The sequence below is a fragment of the Chrysemys picta genome, chromosome 8, assembly GCF_011386835.1.
Source record: "Chrysemys picta bellii isolate R12L10 chromosome 8, ASM1138683v2, whole genome shotgun sequence".
NCBI lineage: Eukaryota > Metazoa > Chordata > Testudines > Emydidae > Chrysemys > Chrysemys picta.
In genome coordinates, this window is record NC_088798.1 from 19,093,361 (window position 1) to 19,113,527 (window position 20,167).

At 41.0% G+C, this 20,167-nt stretch overlaps 1 protein-coding gene across 4 annotated transcripts in view; it reads left to right on the forward strand.

Annotated features, from left to right (window-relative positions):
• The window catches only part of PDE4B (phosphodiesterase 4B), a 380,290-nt gene that overhangs the window by 243,173 nt on the left and 116,950 nt on the right, over nucleotides 1–20,167 (forward strand). Inside the window, exon 1 of one of the 4 annotated variants that reach the window (XM_024103844.3) lies at nucleotides 2,121–2,269. The exons of the other annotated variants lie outside the window; for them this stretch is intronic. Coding sequence (XP_023959612.1) covers nucleotides 2,223–2,269 — 47 coding nt within the window. The 5' untranslated portion in view covers nucleotides 2,121–2,222. Of the gene's footprint in view, nucleotides 1–2,120; nucleotides 2,270–20,167 lie in introns of those variants that run through there. 4 annotated transcript variants of the gene reach the window in all.

A 20,167-nucleotide genomic window follows, 5' to 3' on the forward strand; every position in this document is an offset into this window, starting at 1 on the left:
TTAATTCCCCTTTTCTTAGTATGTGAAAATCCACAATGGGATCTTAGTCCCAGTTTCAAATCACAAGCATTAAAACCAATAAAGCAGAAACTGTTTGGCCATCAGCCATGTCACAGTTCAGGGTAACTGCACTTGTATTCCCCCCTCTATGGTCCATTAAGGGCACCCACTCTCTAGCTTCTCAGCCATCATCTGTCTTGGGCAGAGACATATGTCTCATTCTCTCCTAACACAGGTATTTCCAGACTGCACAGTTCCCTGCCTACATTGTAAATTCCCCAGCAACTCAGACTGCCTAAGCAGGCCTGCTTTACTTTTCTCCCCAGAGGGCTATAAACTGTGTACTTGCCCATAGTTATAAGGTACCACACAGATTTTCCTAAGCAAGCACATTCATTCTTAAGATGAAAGCATTACAGAGAAAACATGAAAACAATAATAAAAAAAAAACCCTATAGGCATGCTAATAAGCTTACCAGAGATCATCCCAACTCCAACAAGTGCTCTGGTAGAAGTCAGTCCTTCAAACTCCACACGGGTTGTTGGATTTTTTTGTGGTTAGAAGTTAATAACCGCCTTGGCTCAGAACAAGCAAACCCATGAATCTTTATACAGTTTGGGCCTCTGAGCTTGTCCTTATGCAACAAGTGATCAACAGACAAGGGTACCCTCTCAAGGCAAAGCTTCAAAAGGCTGAATTCTTGCATAACCAGAGGGGGTATATTTATATACACCTCCTCTAATTGTTTCAAATAGACCTTTGAAGCTCATGGCACTTCCCAGATTTGCATTAGTTGTGTCTCCAGCCAGGGATGTTACATACAATCCTGCAATAATACATATCTTTTGCATTTTTAACACAAAGAATTCCTAAAATACATACACTAATTCAGTAAGATTTAACTTAGCTTCGGTAAAGTTTGTCCATGATATTGCCATATCTGCCACAATCCATTTCAGAAACATTACCATCGGTGTTGAATTTTAGTAGCACTAGAGGCCGTGGCCCACTATGCTGCTGCCCTATGCGGCAAGTGAATGTGCAATGGTTCAGATCTACTGACCTGGCCCATCCTCCCTGCTGCTGCTGCTGTATTGATGTAGAGCTGTAATCCATTAGTGCACAGGGAATGCTGAGTCTGCCTACGCAGCTTCTTTGTGCCAGCCCTCCCTAGACACAGGGGAATGATGTTGTTTCTGATGTTTTTAGCATCAGGAATTAACTGTGAAGCTGGTAATGTTCCATTTTACATTCAAAAATGAGAATCACCAGAGCCCAGACTTTTCACACAGAATTGCACCAATGGGCAAACTTGCTCAAGGGCTAGTGTATTATGGATGCTCTTGTAAGCAATACACCCCGCCAACCGAAGTAAAAGATCATCAGAAAAGGGCGCTGAAGATCCCCATTTCCAAATACAGCTGCACCCTGGGATAACAGGGATAAAACAAAGACAGCATCTGTGATTGTACATCCTGTCTATTGATGATAATGTAGTTTTGTAACAGAGCCATTCCTTTTACCTTCCCTGTAATCTCTAGTGATGAAAATAACTTTATAATCCAACCTGGGCTTTCCTCTTTGTTGCGGTTTGTGTGTGTCATTCAAGAAATTTGATCCCATGTGTTAGGTGTCCTTTCAACATGCGCTGAAAGGCTAAACAATGTAAAACTGGTCAAACAGGAGGTACTACAGCTACAAACAAATGTGAAGTATCGAGAGACTCTGAGCACCGTGGAGCTTAGTTTTTAAATCATTTATCAGAGAACTTCTTGATTGGATTATTAACCTGGTGAATGGACATTCAATAGAACATGAAGAGGATAAACAGGATTCTAAAATAGGGATGTTTCTTGTGTTTGGAAAATGGTTTCCATTTTTTGGTTTCATTATCCTGGAAAGGGAATACACAAATGAAAGCAGGAAACTGCAGTCGAGGTTTCGTCAGGAATATATATTTTTTCTCTGGTATAAATGAAGAAATATGGGAGTCTGTAGAGGATGTTCCAAACGTACCCTTACATTTTGATTGCCAAGTCATTTGCATTCATATATAAAGTGACATCCACCCTGAAATGGGAGTTGACATGTAATCACAAAGAATAAAAACTCCTTGAAATAACTAAGTGCCAGCAATGAAACTAAAAGAAGAAAGAAATTTGGAATATATAAAAAATGTACTGAATAAATTCTGAAGAGTGGAAGAGAAATATCGTGGAAGATGTTAAATATAAATTATTTTCCTAATCGGCGTCACTCATGGATATGGTAGGTATTTATTTGTCTTTGTCTAGAACAATGCACTACACCTTCTTCTGGGGAAAAGAGCTAGGAGGGTATTTAATTTACATAGAGTACAAGTGAAATGAAGAACATTGATTAAGAAATATCTTCCTAAAGTTGTAGGATTTTAACTGAGCTATTTCTAATATTTTCTTTTACTCCACAGATTCTTGCTCTTTATGATTCTAGCACTGTTGGCAACCCTAAACCTCTTACAAGTTTTGATAGTAGTTTTGGGGGTGCCAGGGATGCAAAATTGTACCCTCTGTGCTTTGTTCATTTTTATTATACTAAGTTATCATGTCATGAATAAATCACTGACTATGCATTAAAGTCTAAATGTATAAGAGTAAGTGACTTTTTTCTTGTATTTGTTAAGGCTTACTTGACAGTCAAGGAAATGTTTTTTGCTAAAAAATATTTGCTTGTATGAAATTAATTCTTGAATTTAAAATTGTATTAAGTCACTAAAGTCAATATTTTTCACCTGAGCATAATTCTTTGGTTTTATCTCTGTAACTTTCCAAGCCACCCCTGTTCTGTCAACTGTTATATTTTTAACAGATACGCAGCTGTTGTTGTTGCTATTCTAAAACTGATCTTATTAGGTCAATACTGGAAGTTTCATCAGGTTGTCTCATTATTATTTATTTTTAAAAGCCATACAAATTGTTTTAAAACAACGTCCTATAGCATATAATACATCTTTATATTCATTTCTATTGCATTATAATGTGCTGTTTATTTTTAGTTTTAGACAAAAACACAATTTTGCTGTTAATGTATGAAGTACCAGTGTACTTTAAAAATTTAAGTACTACTACTTTTTATTGTAATTATAGTGTTGAGAACACTTAACTCATTGCTTTGGGCTATTACTGAGCAAACAGAATAAGGATTAGATATTTCTTTTGCTCTGAATAAAAATCAGGGTTATAGTTCCAGAAGTGTACACACCACTTTACAAACTTAAAGGTATGTTTCCTATTCCAGAGCTTAGAGTCTGAGATAGTCAAGGTACACGGTGAGCAATATTTCAGGGAAGAGAGAATGAGGAGAGGTTATTGCTGAGGAGGAGGAAGGAAAAATACATTACTGAAAGAGGTCAGAGTGCGGAAAAAATTGAGGCGATAGAGAGGATGCTTAGTGTAAAAAATTGGGACGCAATTGTAAGTATGGGGGTAGCGTTATAGAAAAGAACAACCTATACATGTGTAGAAAGGAATAGAGGAAAGGAGCGTCTGTCCCTGCAAAGTACTAAGAGCTTTCTTTGAGGTGCTGAGTGACCTCAACTCCCAGTAACATTGCAGGAGATCAGGCCCCAAAGTGCTAAATAGGATTTTCTTAATTTTATGCTAACATAGTTATTAGCTAGAATAAGCATAAGGACTATCAATCGTCCATCCTCGTGCAAGAGTTCATAAATTGATCATTAGCTGAGATTAAAAAGAAGATTCTTCCATTGTGTATCCTGATACACTGTGAAGGTTCTGTGTCTTGCACTGAAGCATTTGGAATTGGCCACTTTCAGAGACTAGGTGGATGAATGAGCCATTCTGATATGGCATTAATGGTTTTACAAAGGCCATTGCTTTGGCAAAATATTACATGCCCATCATGCATGAGAATAGCCACAGGACCTGATTCGTTACATTGCTAACCGATAGGATCACTGAAAGTCCCAAACAAGAGAGAGAGGAAGGTGAAACTTTATTTAAATATGGCTTTCTACCAAATTGAACAGGACCACATTTTTTCCTAAAATGGACATGTAAACTTATTTTAGTTAGGGTGTCCAGACAGCAAGTGTGAAAAATCGTGACGGGGATTGGGGAGGGGGGAGTAGTAGGCGCCTATATAAGACAAAGGCCCAAATATCGGGACTGTCCCTATAAAATTGGGACATCTGGTCACCCTAATTTTAATGCTGAGAAAACTCTAGTCCAGATCTGGATTGCTGGGGCTATCTATACTTACAACACCATTTGGATGTTTTAATCAGAAAATACCACTTTTAGCCTCTGCATTTTGTATGGTACAGAGTTTGTTGGCTGCCTGAAGACAGACTCAACTGTTTAAATGGTCTTTTGTTCGCTCACAAATTGGCCAGATGCTTTCAGTGGCACAGGAACCATATAATTTTGGTGTTAGCTGTAAAACTGACATAACTAAGTGTTGTGCAAGAGGTCCTTTACCTTTTGACAGACACACTAATAGCAAAGGTCTCTTTATACTAAATTACTTTAAATTTCTACACACATGATAATGGCAGAAAGGGATTCAAATTGGTAGACTTGTATGGTTTCCAGATATGTGTTCTTTAATATCCCAGCTGGAGCTTGGCAAATACAATGAGACCACATGAAGCATCAGAATGTATGTAATATGAGCATACAGCCTGCAGACTTTCTGTGTGAAGGCAAGTTCCTGCTGCACAGTAACACCAGGGGACATGGTCAGTCACAAGGAAGCGAATATGACAGATCTCATGAAAGAAGCTGTGTATTACACTGAGATTTAAGTGACAAGCCAAAGGATTGTAACTCTGAGCAATCACGGGGCAAAGATAAACGAGAGATCACGTGGCTCTTATCCATCAAGTGACAGGTGTTGGTGCCTGGGTTAGCAGAACACAGGTAGACCTAAGTCGGAATTATTTGAGTGGTTCCCCTTTGGATTTATTGGGGATGGGAGGAGTTAGTTTGATTTAGAGAGTTCCCATTATATGAAAGTCAGTTCTCTTAGGATATTAACTTCAGCCAATATTGAAGTATTCGACAAGATTCCCTGTTGAGATCTGACATCTTTATGGCATACATGCAGCATGAAGGGGCCAAAAAACTATTTCAGATGACCAGCAAAGTATTCCCCTGATGTTGGTGGCAATTTACTAGAACCAGTCTTTGTACCAGCAGGAGGGGTGTTTTGGGGAAGAATGGGGCAGCGAAACAAAGCTGCTTTACCAATCCTCAACTGGCCTAAGGTTAAGTAAGAACCCTAAACTAGCGGCATATCTTAGAGCAGCCCCGCTCTAAGAATTGTAGGGACAGGAGCTGGTACAGGCAGGCCATTAGGATCAGGGAGTCACCATGGCCTCTCAGACATTCCCCACCTATTATCCTACATCAAATAGAGCATGAGACAATCTGTCCCATTGTCATCAGTACCCATCCACACATCATTACACATTGATATTTGGGGAGGGGGGGAGATATAACTCCGTATTCTGTGCTAATCTGTAGGGGTATTTCCAACCTGTACTCTGACATCTCTGGAAGTGATGCAAAGACTTTCAGCTCCTGAATGGCACTTGCCTTGTGTGACAATTGAGCAACAAAAACTCCGTGATGAAACTCTGAAAAGCAGCATAAAGCTATAAACTTGTATAATCTTTGCTTGCGACTGATGGAGAACAGAGAGGAGCTAAACACCTGCAGTTCTCATTGATTTCTGTGGGAGTTGCAGGTGCTCCTTGCAATTTTGAAAATCAGTCCCCAAATGTAAGACTGTTTATCCTAGTAATGATAAACACAGGATGTAAAATGAAAAAAAATAGCCTAGTCATGAAATTAACTCTTTTTACAAGCAAAGCTATTGCTGAATATGAGGATGGAATTTTTTGCATAAAATAGCGCTGTAAATACAATACTTTTTGTCATTTTAAATATATATGGAACATTGAAAAATGTTAAAAGTATAATTTTGATGCTTATTTGCTTATAATTAAACTTTCTATCAAACCATCTCCCTGGAAGCACCCAATGCATATTCTGCAGTTAGAAGCAGGCAGTGTGCTTTAGTTAACAGCTTTTCATTAGCATCACTTGCTCTGTTTTTGATGAAATTATAATAACTCAGCCATAAAAAATGACCTTTTCTGAGTTTTGCATTGCAAGGTCTCAACCTGGTTGCTATTTTTTTTACTGCATTTGGTTTATGTTTTAGTTTATGGGACATCAAAAATAATTGAAGCTTTGTGGTTTGCGGTCATCTTTTGTGCTCCTGCAGAGTAACTCAAAAAGAACCTTGTTTTAAAAAGTGAAATTGTGCTGAACATTCCTCCATAATGGAGACTGATTATGCTATTTTGGGTTTATAAAAAGCCCTATGCATTTAGGCTCTGATCCTGCAAAGATTTAGAGATTACTTGAGTAATTTTACTTGAAAATCTAAACCTTTGTAGGGTCAAGTGCTTAAAATGGTTTGGCAATAGGGAATTGGAAAGTGCACATTAATTACCTTCTATAACCTTTCACTGTTTATTTAGTCTTATGGATCCTGGGATATGAATCCATTGTGACAATCTATTTGATTATTACGTAATTATAGATTGGGAATAATTTGTGGAGCTAACATCTCAGGCCATGCACAACAGGCGTTACTGAGGACATTCTAGACAGTACCTCTGAGTCAGATACATTAATATGCAACCTCATTAGTGTGCAAACTCATTCCCTGGCCCAGACATGGAAACCAAGTACTCTCACCTGTGCAGATTATTCATGTCCCTAGCAGTTGTCCAAAGTATGGCCATCCAAAACAATAATGTTCTTTTACACTGGTGCCATTATGGGCAGTTATAAAGGTAGGTCTGAAAGTATTTCATACACACTAGTCACTTTGTGTTATCCCTATAGATAAATACTATATTATTAGTTCCATTATTCAGACTAGACAAATGAGGTACGGGTTGGTTAGGACTTGCCTGTGGCCACATAGGGAATTTTGTGGCAGCGCCAGGAAGAGAACTCAGTGTCTTGAATCACAATCACTTGCTTTACTCAAAAATCTATCATTCCTCACATTAATTAGGCACAGCAGTGAGAGTTAATTATAAAATCTCTTATAGCTCTACATTTTCTTGCTTTTGTGGGTTTGAGACAGAGCATTAAAAATACTTTAATATAACATTTAAGTAATCTTAGTGCATTGTTTAATTTCTTAATAATAATTATAATAATAATTAATGGAGATATCCCATCTCCTAGAACTGGAAGGGACCTTGACAGGTCATTGAGTCCAGCCCCCTGCCTTCACTAGCAGGACCAAGTACTTATTTTGCCCCAGATCCCCAAGTGGCCCCCTCAAGGATTGAACTCACAACCCTGGGTTTAGCAGGCCAATGCTCAAACCACTGAGCTATCCCTCCCCCCCTTCTTGTGTAAAGGTGTCCTGTTTTTACTATAAATAGCTGATAATTTCAGCTAAGAAATCATTTTTATGCCTAGAGAATGTTTGAGAGACATAATGCAGGAGTCTGTAGGCACAGTTTAGACATGAAAAGCCAAATATTTTTCATATGCTCATATATGGCTTTAAAAAGGACAAAGAATGCATTGTTGAAAAATGTTTTCAGTGGAAAATAATGCCATGAGTTAAAATATGGCTCTTTAGCAATAAAATGTTTGTGATTTAGCTGGGTCTGACCATTGTTTTTAAAAGAGAAGTATATATTTCTTTTTGCTGTTTGAAAAGCTTGTACTGTGTTGTACTGATAGATGATATCTGGTTGCAATTCCTTTCTGATTGGATGGTATTTGAAAAGTTGTTCTTTCACAGAAGTGGAAAATAGTTACAACATTTGAGGTTTTATCAAGTATGTCATAGCAATTTATGTAATTCTGTCAATTAGTTTGTTTAATTAGTGATCTTAATTTTGATAACTTGGAAACACTGTTTCATATTTATCTTATATTAGGCATTCATTCCGAAAGGAAAAGCTTTCTGATCCTAGGGTACTTTTTCACTGCTTAGAAAGAATATCTTTTCTGATAAAAAAAAAAGATATGGAATTTCTGTTGGTGCAATGCTATAGCAGATGTTCTTTAAAAGGCTTTTCCTTCTCATATTTACTTTCATTGATCTTCTCTTCCCCTTCGTTCAGTTCAAATGGAACCATCTATCTGGCTTGCCTGATTATGGTACAAAGCTGCCTTTTCAGGGGTGGGGGAGGTTGATTAAAATCAAATAGATTTTCAGTCCTTCAGTTTATGCCTACTGTGCTGTAGTAGCCTTCCTAACAGCTGTTTTCAGTGCCTCCATTGCACACATGCTCAGATACAGGTTTGGTCATTGGATCCATGTATGCGCAAACTACAACACACTGGATGCTCAGCCTGCACCATAAATCACCCTTCACGTTACTGTAGATGGAGCCCCCATCGAGTGCAGCTCTGTAGAACACAAATATGTGAACCCCTTTCCACATCTGTCAGTCAGTCCCTCTCTCACACACATTCACACATGTTCATGCATTAGACCACATGGATTCTGTTACTTTTTGGTCAGGATTTCCCTGTGGGGAAAAAGGGACAGGATTTTCCCATAAGGTACAATTTTGCCCCGAGATCTGCACTGCAGACTTCCATATTCCGGAGAGCTTATGCCAGCAGCCTTCACTCTAAACTGGCAATCTGCCCAGAGTCTCCTGTCCTATGAAAAATGTGTCACCAAATCCATACTGCATATCCTTTGTGTTTTGATGGTGGAGCTTCAAAATTGCATAAGGTTTGCCCCAAAGTAGGTATTCAGTCAAATATGTGGGTTGTTTGTATGCTTAAATCTGAAATGGATGAATTTGGAATTTAAACTACAGCCAGTTTGATATGGAACAACTTATTCTTAAGAATCAATAGATTCTGTATGTCACCAAGAGGGAACTGTCTGCATTTATCAAGTCTTTAGCTTCTTATTAATTCAGTAATTGTTAACCTGTTCCTGTACTCCTTACTCCCAGGCCTGATTTAGGCAAAACTCCAATTGATTTCATTTGGTTTTTGGTGGGCATTCTGGTTAAAGACTGAAGGGTCGGCCCTCTCTGGCTGAGTTTGTACAAATATGACTCCAAACTTCACAACCAGCTCTTCTGATTTTTCTGTGACACTGCTGGGAAATACATCAGATCATCATGGCTCATTTCTGTTATGAAATGCCCAGTGACCTTCGGTTGTTTTTCCCTTTGGCAGTCAGTAAATCATATGCAATTACATTTTGTGGACTCTAGGAGCAGGTTGCAGTTGAGTGTGCAAACCGAGAGTGCGTTCCACAATTGACAGAGCAAATATGGATTAACTTCAGATAATTTTCCTGTGAAGGTTAATTAGGAGTTCCCCCATCTGGCACTTAGAAACTAGAAAGATGACAGGGACCTCTAGGCAGGGCCGGCTCCAGGCACCAGTCCAGCAAGCAGGTGCTTGGGGCGGCCAAGGGGAAGGGGCGGCACGTCGGGCTGTTCCGTGGCAATTCAGCGGCAGGTCCCTCTCGGAGGGAAACACCTGCGGCCGAATTCCCGCCGAAGAAGAAAGCAGTGCGGTGGAGCTGCCGCTGGAGTGCCGCTGATTGTGATTGCTACCGCGGCTTTTTTTTTTTTTTTTTTTCCCCCGCCGCTTGGGGCGGCAAAAACCCTGGAGCCGGTCCTGCCTCTAGGTGGGACTTCAGGTCATATACAAGTTAAACACTGGCCCAGTTTGAGAGACTGCAGTTCAGATTTTCCTCAGAATGCTTTTATTGGGGCTGCCAATGGAGGGCCAGCAAGCCTCAAGTCTGTGAGCCAATAGCAGGCCGCATTACTAGTGTGGGACATGCTGTTGGTTTCGGTTTTTATACTCCTGTCATCACCACACTGCATGAGTGCCTTACAGATTATTTTTAATCGGACTACAGAGGAGTGGAGGACCATTGTGTTTCCCTATGTGTTCTTTCCCCCACACGGTTTTCCTCCTGCAGCTGTTGCGATGTCACAAGGTCCTGACCTTTCCACCACGTTTCCATTTTCACAAAGGAATGTAGCTGATAATCCTCCCATGGAAAGATCCCAAAACCAAAAGGGTGTGTGCTTGATGTGCCATAAATGCCACTGCCCTGAGAATGTGCAGCTCTCTGCTGATACTTTGGGACTCTACGTGTGAATCTTCATACAGGCAGACTGAAATTCTTAGGTTCCCAAGCAAAAAGCCTTCCCACACCGTATACAGCCCTGAAAGGTCTGTTCACAATAGCAGTCACTGCAGTCTTGGAAACAGGGTGCTGAAAGGGGCCAGGAAAGGGGGCACCCTAAGCACCCCTTCTTCCACACTGGCCCACAGAGCAGAGCCAGTGTAAATTAACCTGCTCTTTCCTAATTGAATGGAGCAGATTGCACCTTCCACTGTGGGCAAGGAGTAGCTCTAGAGCAATTATGCCTCTCAGAAACATCTTCCCCGGTGCTGCTGCCACCTCACACACAGGGCTGTGGAATTTAAGCCACAATCTAGCCCTTAGGCTTTAAACTACCTTACGTAATCTTTCCTAACCTTAATACCCATGATCATAAAAGCAGGTTTAGTATGTAATACAGCAAAGCATTTGTTAGAATTCTCTCAGTCTGTGCTAAACCTAAGTATTGGAAAATTAGTAAATACGCTGTAACAATTCAAAACAAATAACAGGACAAGAAGAGTCTTTTTCTTTAAGAACTAATGGTCTCATGATTTCATTTCTTCTTGATTTTTGTTTTATATTTGACAAGCGAAAGATTATAGAATTGCACCATTTCTCTGTGAATTGATGTGTACATATTTTTTGAAAAGAGAAATGTTAAAGCTAGGGAAATATGTTTTTAAAAAGCTAATGGACATTTTGCTTGACTGGATTTATATTAAGAGCTATAGAAAAATGTATAGACGTATATCTTTTCTATAGAGCAATTGTAAAACATCTCATAAAATTTTAGTACTTAGGAATTGTATTTTTGACTCCAAGAAAATGAAGCTTCCAGATTGTAGTAAACAGCTTTTATACTTAAATACTTTAATAAATTACCCTTTGCAGTTTTCATAATGTTGTTTTTATTGTTGATTGTACTGAACAAAATATTCCTAAAGTAAGCTGAACAGTGCTGTTAATTGCAGCTTTTCCCATTTTGAATGATAAAACACCACTGTTCTGGTGCACTGCCAGGAGTGCTTGATTGATAATATCTGTCTCGGATGTCACCCTGAGAGAAAAGAATAAAACCTCAGTAGATTCGGTGCATTGCAGCTGTCTAGCTTAGCTCTAATTTCTCTGGCCCACTGACGTCATTGGGAGGTTTCAAACCAGTCCAGTGTGTCTAGTAAACTTGCACATAAATGAAATGGAGAAACAGAAAGATACAGATTCCTAATTCAATGTTCAGAGCAAGCTGAGGATCATTTTCTCTGTACAATGCTTGGCATCCCTCTCCTCGTGTTCTGCTCTTATTTAAAATATTAAATCTTACCCAAAATACCCCCCAAAAGTGGGGAAATACTTTTAACAAAATGCAAGTGTTAGAAAACAATTATGAAGCTGTCAAACAGCAGCTTTAGGGTGAAAGGACCACATTTCTAAAACTTCTCAGACCTGTCCCCAGGTCTTTGTAGAAGCTGGAGTTTGTGTGTGTTTTAGCTATCACGTCATAATGGTATCAACGCGTAGAGATGAATCATCTGTAGCTAATTCACAACAATGGAGATCGCATCCTTTTCTCTTGGAAAACTTGTGTTTAGTTAATTTTCATGTCTTTCATACAATAATTACTTCTAAAAAAAGCCAACCAGGATATTTCCCAAGGATTATCCGTAATTCTTTCAATAATGACTATAGAAAGGATAAAAACACACACACAGGCTAGAGAGAGAGCTGCAAAAACAAAGAACCTGATTTTGCCTTATATAGTAGATATATGTACCAAATGACTCTCTCTGCCTGAAATACTCGTAATGAACATTTTCAAGGTGCCTTAATGCAACATTTTAATAACATTCCAGTATGTTAACACAAACCAGCTATGGCCTTTTTAAGATCCGATGGTACTAAAATGATTTATATTAATTAGTAAAGCTAGAATGGCACTAGCTCATTATAAGCTTGTGTTACCGAGACATAGCTAAAAATTACATAAACTCAAATAAACTATTTATCTGAATGCGCCTGGATTAACTGTTTTTGTGGTTGTTGGGTTTTTTTGTTTATTGTACAAATACTTTAGAATATAATGTTCTGACAATGAAACGTGATAATTTGGATGCATAATGCAACATGAAAACGAATGTAGCAATCTGTATTCTTACAATAGATGTTGGTGTACATGGTTCTGTATACATTATGAGCCTCAAGACATAAGAACATAATATAACAAAACTAAAGATGACTCACTATAAATTGGAGGATGATCAGGAAGTTAGGGCATGGCTCTCCTCTTGCTCACACCAGTCTTAGGCCATGCCGACACTACACATGCTGTAGCAGTATAGCTACAATGCCGTAGCTATGTTGCGGTGAGCCCATAGTGTAGACACAGACTACAGTGACAGAAGGGGTTTTTCCATGCTGTAGGAACTCCACCTCCCCACTAGGGTGACTAGGTTTGTCAACCTAGCTGCACCTAAAGCAGGGGTTAGGTTGGCATAGCTACAGTGCTCAGGGGTGCTGGGTTTGATTGATAATGTTGGTCTTAGATTGGATGTCACCCTGAGAGGAAAGAATAAAACCTCCATACACTTGGTGCAATGCAGCTGTCTAGCTTAGCTTTAATTTCTCTGGCCCATCTGGATTTTTCACATTCCTGAGCACTGTAGCTGAGTCGCCCTACATTCTAAGTGTACATTAGGCCTTAATCAGAAATAATTCCATTGTAGTCCAAGTCTCACCAGAGCAAATCTGATGGAAGTGGGAGTTAAATCATGTCCATGGTATTGTCAGTGCTTAATTTGAAGCCCAGGCACCTTTAGGCTTGGCAGTTCATAGTCATCTTGTCCAGCCCCTTGCTCAGACCAGGACCAATCCCCAGACAGATTTTTGCCCCAGATTCCTAAATGGCCCCCTCAAGGATTGAGCTCACAACGCTGGGTTTAGGCGACCAATGCTCAAACCACTGAGCTATCCCTCCCCCTGCAAGAGCTTGCTCGCTTGCTCACTCACTCCCTCCCTCCCTCCCTCCTCCCCGATTAGAGTAAGGAAAAGTCTTAACCCCCCGCGGTTCACCATCCCGGGCCAATGGGGGCGGCGGGAAGCCACGGCCAGCACATCCCTCGCCCGTGCCGCTTCTCGCCGCCCCCATTGGCCCGGGATGGCAAACCGCGGCGAGTGGGGGGCCACGATCGGCCGAACCTGCCGCGTCAGCAGCTAAATAAACTGGCCCGGCCCGCCAGGGTGCTTACCCTGGCGAGCCGCGTGTCAAACGTTGCCGACCCCTGCCTTAGAGGTTTGGACACACTACGTAACCTTTTAGCAGGGCTGAATTTGTTTTTCTATTCAGTCCTGGTGTAAGCAGGCATCCTTTGAAGTCCATTAGCTGGGCCCAACTCCACGCTTCAGTGTGCTATGAAAGAATCCAGTGGGTATGGCAGTGGCTCCTCATACACTTGGCCCATTAGCAGGCAGGATAAACCCTAATGGAATTGGATCGCTAGCTATATTTAAATACTGCACAGCATTGCAGAATTGCAAAGCACAAACTAGAATACGAGGTCTTCAATAACTCATTATTGAAATTCTTAATATGATAAGAAGAAAAAATCTGGAAGCGTTAGGAGGTTTTTTAATTAACAGTTGAAGTTTGACAACGTTTTATTAGGAACTGAACACAAGGTTTTATAATGGAAAGTGTTGAGCAACCTTATCTATAGGTGTCACACCTGCACTTCCTTTAATTAAAAAAAAATTCTACCAACCAGTGTATTTTTTTTTTCAACCAATGTATTTAAAACAGCACTAATGCATTGTTTTATTCACTATAACAGATAGCTGCAGAGATTCCCTTATGAACTGGGACTGTGAAAATTTAAGTTTTTGGTAAAACCTCCTAGTTATTAACCTCTGAAAAAAGAGATTTATAAAGCAAATCCTGACAGAGCTTTAAGAACTATACATCTGCATTACAAAACATACAATACTAAAATACACAGAAGCCATCAGTTCCTGGAAAATGTAAAGCCCCTTCTTGAAGTTCCTTGAGATTTGGCTAGTCTGCAGAGTCCAGCAATCTCCTTTACAATGCATTTCCTGGGATAATAGGCTTCTTCATAGTTTGCAGAAACTGCACAATTGTTCTGCAGTTCAAGATATTTATTGAATATATTAGGGCTGTCAAGCTATTAAAAAGATTAATCGCGCTGTTAATAATAGAATACCATTTATTTAAATATTTTGGATGTTTTCTACATTTTCAAATATATTGATTTAAATGATAACACAGAATACAAAGTGTACAGTGCAGTTACATAATGGGCTGTTGCTGGGTGATGGTGATGGTGCCAATGGGCTGTCGCTGCCTGGGCGTGGTGCTGTTGTTGCCCAGAGCTGGGCTCTCTGTTGCGGGGTGCCCTGCGCACAGGGGCTGGACTCAGGGCTGTGGGGAGATGGGATCAGGGGGGTGTCCGGCTCAGAGGGCTTTGCTCGGAGTTGGGGGGATGGGGCCGGGGGGTCCGGCTCAGAGGGGCTGGGCTCGGAGCTGGGGGTCAGGGCTGTGGGGGGATGAGGTCAGGGGGGTGTCCGGCTCAGAGGGGCTGGGCTCGGAGCTGGGGGTCAGGGCTGTGGGGGGGATGGGGCTGGGGGGTCTGGCTCAGAGGGGCTGGGCTCGGAGCTGGGGGTCAGGGCTGTGGGGGGATGGGGTCAGGGGGGTGTCTGGCTCAGAGGGGCTGGGCTCGGAGCTGGGGTCAGGGCTGTGAGGGATGCGGTCGGGGGTGCCTGGCCCCTTACCATGCCGCTTACCCCCTCTCCCGGAGCCTCAGCGCGCCGCGTCCAGCGCTGCAGTGGCATGGTGTTTCCAGCGGGGCCTGAGCTCCCGCCACTCGGCTGCAGCTTGCAGCCCTGCCCCCTTACCAGCTGAGACGCCGGGGGATGGGGGAAGACGGAGGCAGGGGGAGCCTCCAACATACTCGTGGGGGCCCTTGTGGGGCCCGGGATCTGGGGCAAATTGCCCCACTTGCTCCCCCCTATGGGCGGCCCTGATTAGTTCTGGAGCCTAGCCCAGAGCAGAAATTGCAGGGAAAGGCCTGAGCAGTCCATGCAACCCTGGATTGGATCATGCTCTGTCTGGGTGGATGGTGCACATAGACTTCAGTCACGTACAGGAGCTGTGATGGGATGGAGTATGCCCAGTATAGATGGAAACCTTGGAGAATTTAGCAGCCGAATGCTAGCAACTCTCTATTGAGCATGTGCAAATTATGATTCTTATTGAAGGCCATAATTTGGCCAAATAAAGGTGTTCTTTTCCCCCTCAGGAACTGCAAAAGGCACATCCCTGACCCCAGGATGACCCTCAGGCTACATTTCAAGTCCCTACTCCAAAGCCTGGCGGAGTTAGAGCTTTTCAGAAAAAATTCTGACCACCTATTCGTTAATATGGGGAAAACAACTTACTTTTCCCTCACCTTGTTCTCAGAATGGCTAACAGTTTTTGCAGAAGCTTGTCCAAGAAAATTCAACCTGAGGCAGACACCCTGTCTTGGAAAATTTCAGCCCAGCAGTTGAAGTTCGACAAAATTTTATTAGGAACTGAACTCAAAGTCTTATAATGGGAAATGTTAGATAACCTTATCTATAGGTGTCACACCTACACTGCCTTTAATTTAAAAAATTGTTAATGCAGAGTTAAGGTGGTAAAGTTAAAAGAACTGAAAGTCATTAACAAAAAACCCTCTATTTGTTAACATTTAAGAACTTTATACGGAATAGCATCCCCCTCCTTTATATTTTGTTATTTTGGTGATCTTTTGCCTTTATTTCCTTTTGGCCTATCTGGATTATGTAGCTGCATGGAACTGGTATTTATAATACAAATGTCAGACGTGGACTTAAATACTGAAAAGATTCTGTTAAACCTCCTATGCTTAACATACTGTTTCATTTTCCATAGAGTTGATGGTCTACTTTTAATCTCTCCTGTGGAGAAAAATGCATCTAGATAAAACACCACATGCTTTGCCCCAGGATTTACTATAAAATTGCAAATAGAATTTTGTTAACACTTTCTGCAGGTATTGGCCCTGAAAAGCGAGGGAACACTAGGATCGTCTGCTCATAAGCATACTTTTCTATATGAAGGGAAAGAAACATTAGATACATTAACAAGATGAGAAAGGGAATTAAATTCATTACTCAAAAATGGCAAGTCCTTTTTAATGTGTATTTTACAAGAGGTTGCACAATGAAAAAGTAATTAAAAATTTGAGCATGTAAGAGAATACGTTGATAATATGAACATATATAAGTCAACTAGATGATATATCCTAGGATATTTGAGAATCAGCTAATAGGCCTAGTTTACTACAGATAATTATTTTTGAAAGTCAGGGAGAGCTAGGGAGAAAGTAAAAAGTGGAAGAAAAGCAAATAGAGAGCTGCTTTTTTTTTTAAAGTGACAGAGTGATCCTGTTAGATTAGTGTATATCATTAGTAAAACTGTAGTAAGAGACCATTTGCCATGCTGAAGTCCCTACCTAGGCACAGAAATCCCTTTGACTTCAATGAGAGTTTTGCATCAGTAAGGAACTCAAGGCTTGGTCCATAGCAGAGAGTAGAACTAAGAACAAACAGTAGCACACGCGATTGCTTTGTTTATATATAGAGTCACAGAAGTAGCGGAGGAAATGAACATTGCAGGTGATATATATTTGAAGTTTAGTAATGCATGAAATCTGTCTTCAAATGTTCAAATTGGCTTTGATGGGGAGGCACTATCATGTGGACTGACAACTGGCCGAAAGGCTTTTAAAATTAGCTGGCTAATGCTCCAGGACTTATTGAAAATCAACATTAATGATCCAGCAAGATCCTCAGCCAGTTCTTTAAAAACTCTTGCATGACAGTTATCTGAACCTACTGATTTAAAAATGTCTAACTTTATAAGCTGCTGTTTAACATCCTCCTGAGAAACTAGTGGAATGGGAAGAGTGTTGTCATCATCATATAATAAGACTACGTCATCTGTTTTTTTCCCCTCAAATACTGAACAAAAATATTGACTAAACAACTCTGCCTTTTCTGCATTATTATTGATAATTCTACCTTTTTCATCAAGAAATGGACCAATTCCGTTGTTAGGATTCTTTTTTGTTCCTAATATATTCAAAAAACTCCTTATTATTGTCCTTAACTGCTGGCCGTAGATTATTCCTTCTGTCCCTTTGTTTTCCTTATTTGTTTTCTACAATTCCTAGCTTCTAATTTATATTCATTAATATTAACTTCCCTTTTTTTCTGTTTGTTACATATATATTTTACAGCTGCCTTCACTTCCACTCGAAAGAAGGTATGTTTCTCCATTGTGGGATTGTGGCTTTTTGGGCATCTAGCAGTGATTATTATCACTATTATTATTATCACAGTGATTATTCCCCTCTGTTTGGCACTGGTGAGGCCACACTTGGAGTATTGCATCCAGTTTTGGTCCCCCCGCTACAGAAGGGATGAACAAATTGGAGAGAGTCCAGCGGAGGGCAACGGAAATGATCAGGGGGCTGGGGCACATGACTTATGAGGAGAGGCTGAGGGAACTGGGGTTATTTAGTCTGCAGAAGAGAAGAGTGAGGGGGGATTTGATAGCAGCTTTCAACTACCTGAAGAGGGGGTTCCAAAGAGGATGGAGCTCGGCTGTTCTCAGTGATGGCAGATGACAGAACAAGAAGCAATGCTCTCAAGTTGCAGTCTAGGTTGGATACTAGGCAGGGGTGAAAGTAAGTCCAAAGACTTACTGGTACAGGGGCCAGCTCTGGCCGCCCCAGAAGGGGCGTCCCCCAGCTAGCCCATCCACACTGCCCGGGGCTCCCCACCGCTGCCCCGGGCTTTAAGGTCACTCCCCTTCCCCGTCGGCAGCCCTGCCGGTACGGACCCTACCGGCAGGACTGCCGGTGGGGGTGGGGGTGGGGGACGCAAAAGGGGCAGGGATGTTAAAGCTGCCCTTTTTGCACACACACCCCCCATCAGCGGCCATGCCGATAGGGTCTGTACCAGCAGGGCCGCCGACGGGGAAGGGGAGTGACCTTAAAGCGCTGCCGCAGCAGTGCTTTCATGTGGGCCAGTACTGGCTTCTTACCGGTATGCAGTACCAGCCCATACCGGCTCACTTTCACCTCTGATATTAGGAAATACTATTTCACTAGGAGGGTGGTGAAGCACTGGAATGGGTTACCTAGGGAGTTGGAGGTTTTTAAGGCCCGGCTTGACAAAGCCCTGGCTGGGATGATTTAGTTGGTGTTGGTCCTGCTTTGAGTAGGGAATTGGACTAGATGATCTCCTGAGGTCTCTTCCAACCCTAATATTCTATGATTCTATGATAATAAAGTGTTTTTACATAACTCTCAACTATCATTCACATTTTTCTGATTAAAATCTTCCTTCCGGCTTATTTGGCACATAATTGTTTTCAGCTTTGTGAAATTGGGCCTTTTAAAGCACTGAGTATATATGGTATTGGTTGGGACTTTATTCTGTTTGCACATTATAAATGTGATCACTTATGCCTAAGATACCTTTAATTTTTAGTTTTGTGATCAGTTCTTCTTTATCTGTTAAGACAGATTCTAATATGGAATTCCCCTGTGTTGGATGCAACGCCATTTGAGTTAGGCAATTGTCATCTGTAATATTTACGAATTACAATTTTGTCATACTGGAAGCAGGAGACCTTCTGAATATGTCACTCGAACTGAAGTTCCCCATGATCTCATGGCATTTTTCCCAACACATATTGGATATGTGCCTAAGGAGTACCGTGTATGATTGGAAGATGATTAAAGAGATGAGTACTCATAACAGAGAATGTCCTACTGCCAGCCCGCTCCCGGGTTTTAAAATAAAAAAAAGTTTGTGGAGGATAAGTCCATCAATGTCTATTAACTAAGATGGTCAGTGATGCAACCCCATGCTCTGGATGTGTCTAAACCTCTGACTGCCAGAAGCTGGGACTGGATAACAGTGGATGGGTCACTTGATAAATTGCCCTGTTTCAGTCACTCCCTTTGAAGCATCTGGCACTTGCCATTGTCAGAAGACAGGATACTGAGCTAGATGGACCATTGATCTTACCCAATCTAGACATTCTTATGTTCTCCCTTTTAAATTGAGGGGGATCCAGCTCAAGCACCTCTACTGATCACAACTTTGGCAGTGTGGTATCAGGAGAGAGAGAGTATTTCAAGTTGGAAGTTCCCAAATCATTTATGGCTTTCTAGGTTAAAACTAATCCCTGAAATTCAATCAGGAAACTAGCAGGAAGCAAGTGCAAATCGTGGAACACCTAATCTGGCAGCTAACGCATTTGAAGCCATTTAGAAACTTGGTGCCAAAGCCTACATATAAGACTGTAATTCCATTGCCCAAAGGACAGAGGCAGATGATATCTAGAAAAAGGTTTTGGCTTCAGAGTTAGCAAATGGTACCACCACAGCTGCTCATGTTGTACAGAGGATTGTTGTTACTAGCTAAAATATCCTCATAGGCCCAGTAAACAGTTTTTGTCCACTAGGGACTGAATTACTGGCAGAAAAGACAATGAAACAAAGCCAGTTGCCTGATACCATAAGAACATTTAAGTGGGTTTCTACTTAAAAGTAAAGGGTGCATAGCTGGATATGCCTTAAGTTAACTCACTGGTCTATGTTTTCTACAAAGATCATCTCTGTAATGAAGAAAATTTTCAGTCTACCAAGAGATAATGTAATGAGGAAATGTTTTTGAACAGCTTACAGAATATAAGAGAGAATGGAAATATTTTATAGCTGATGGTACCTCTAAAGGTGATTAAAATGAGATATGCAAAAGGCAGATTTCCTGAGGCTGAAAGATGCAATGAAGCATTTTATGTTCATTTAGTACTGACATTTTGCACAAAAATTCACATGAACACAACTTTCACAGCTACCGTTTTAGTCAAAATAT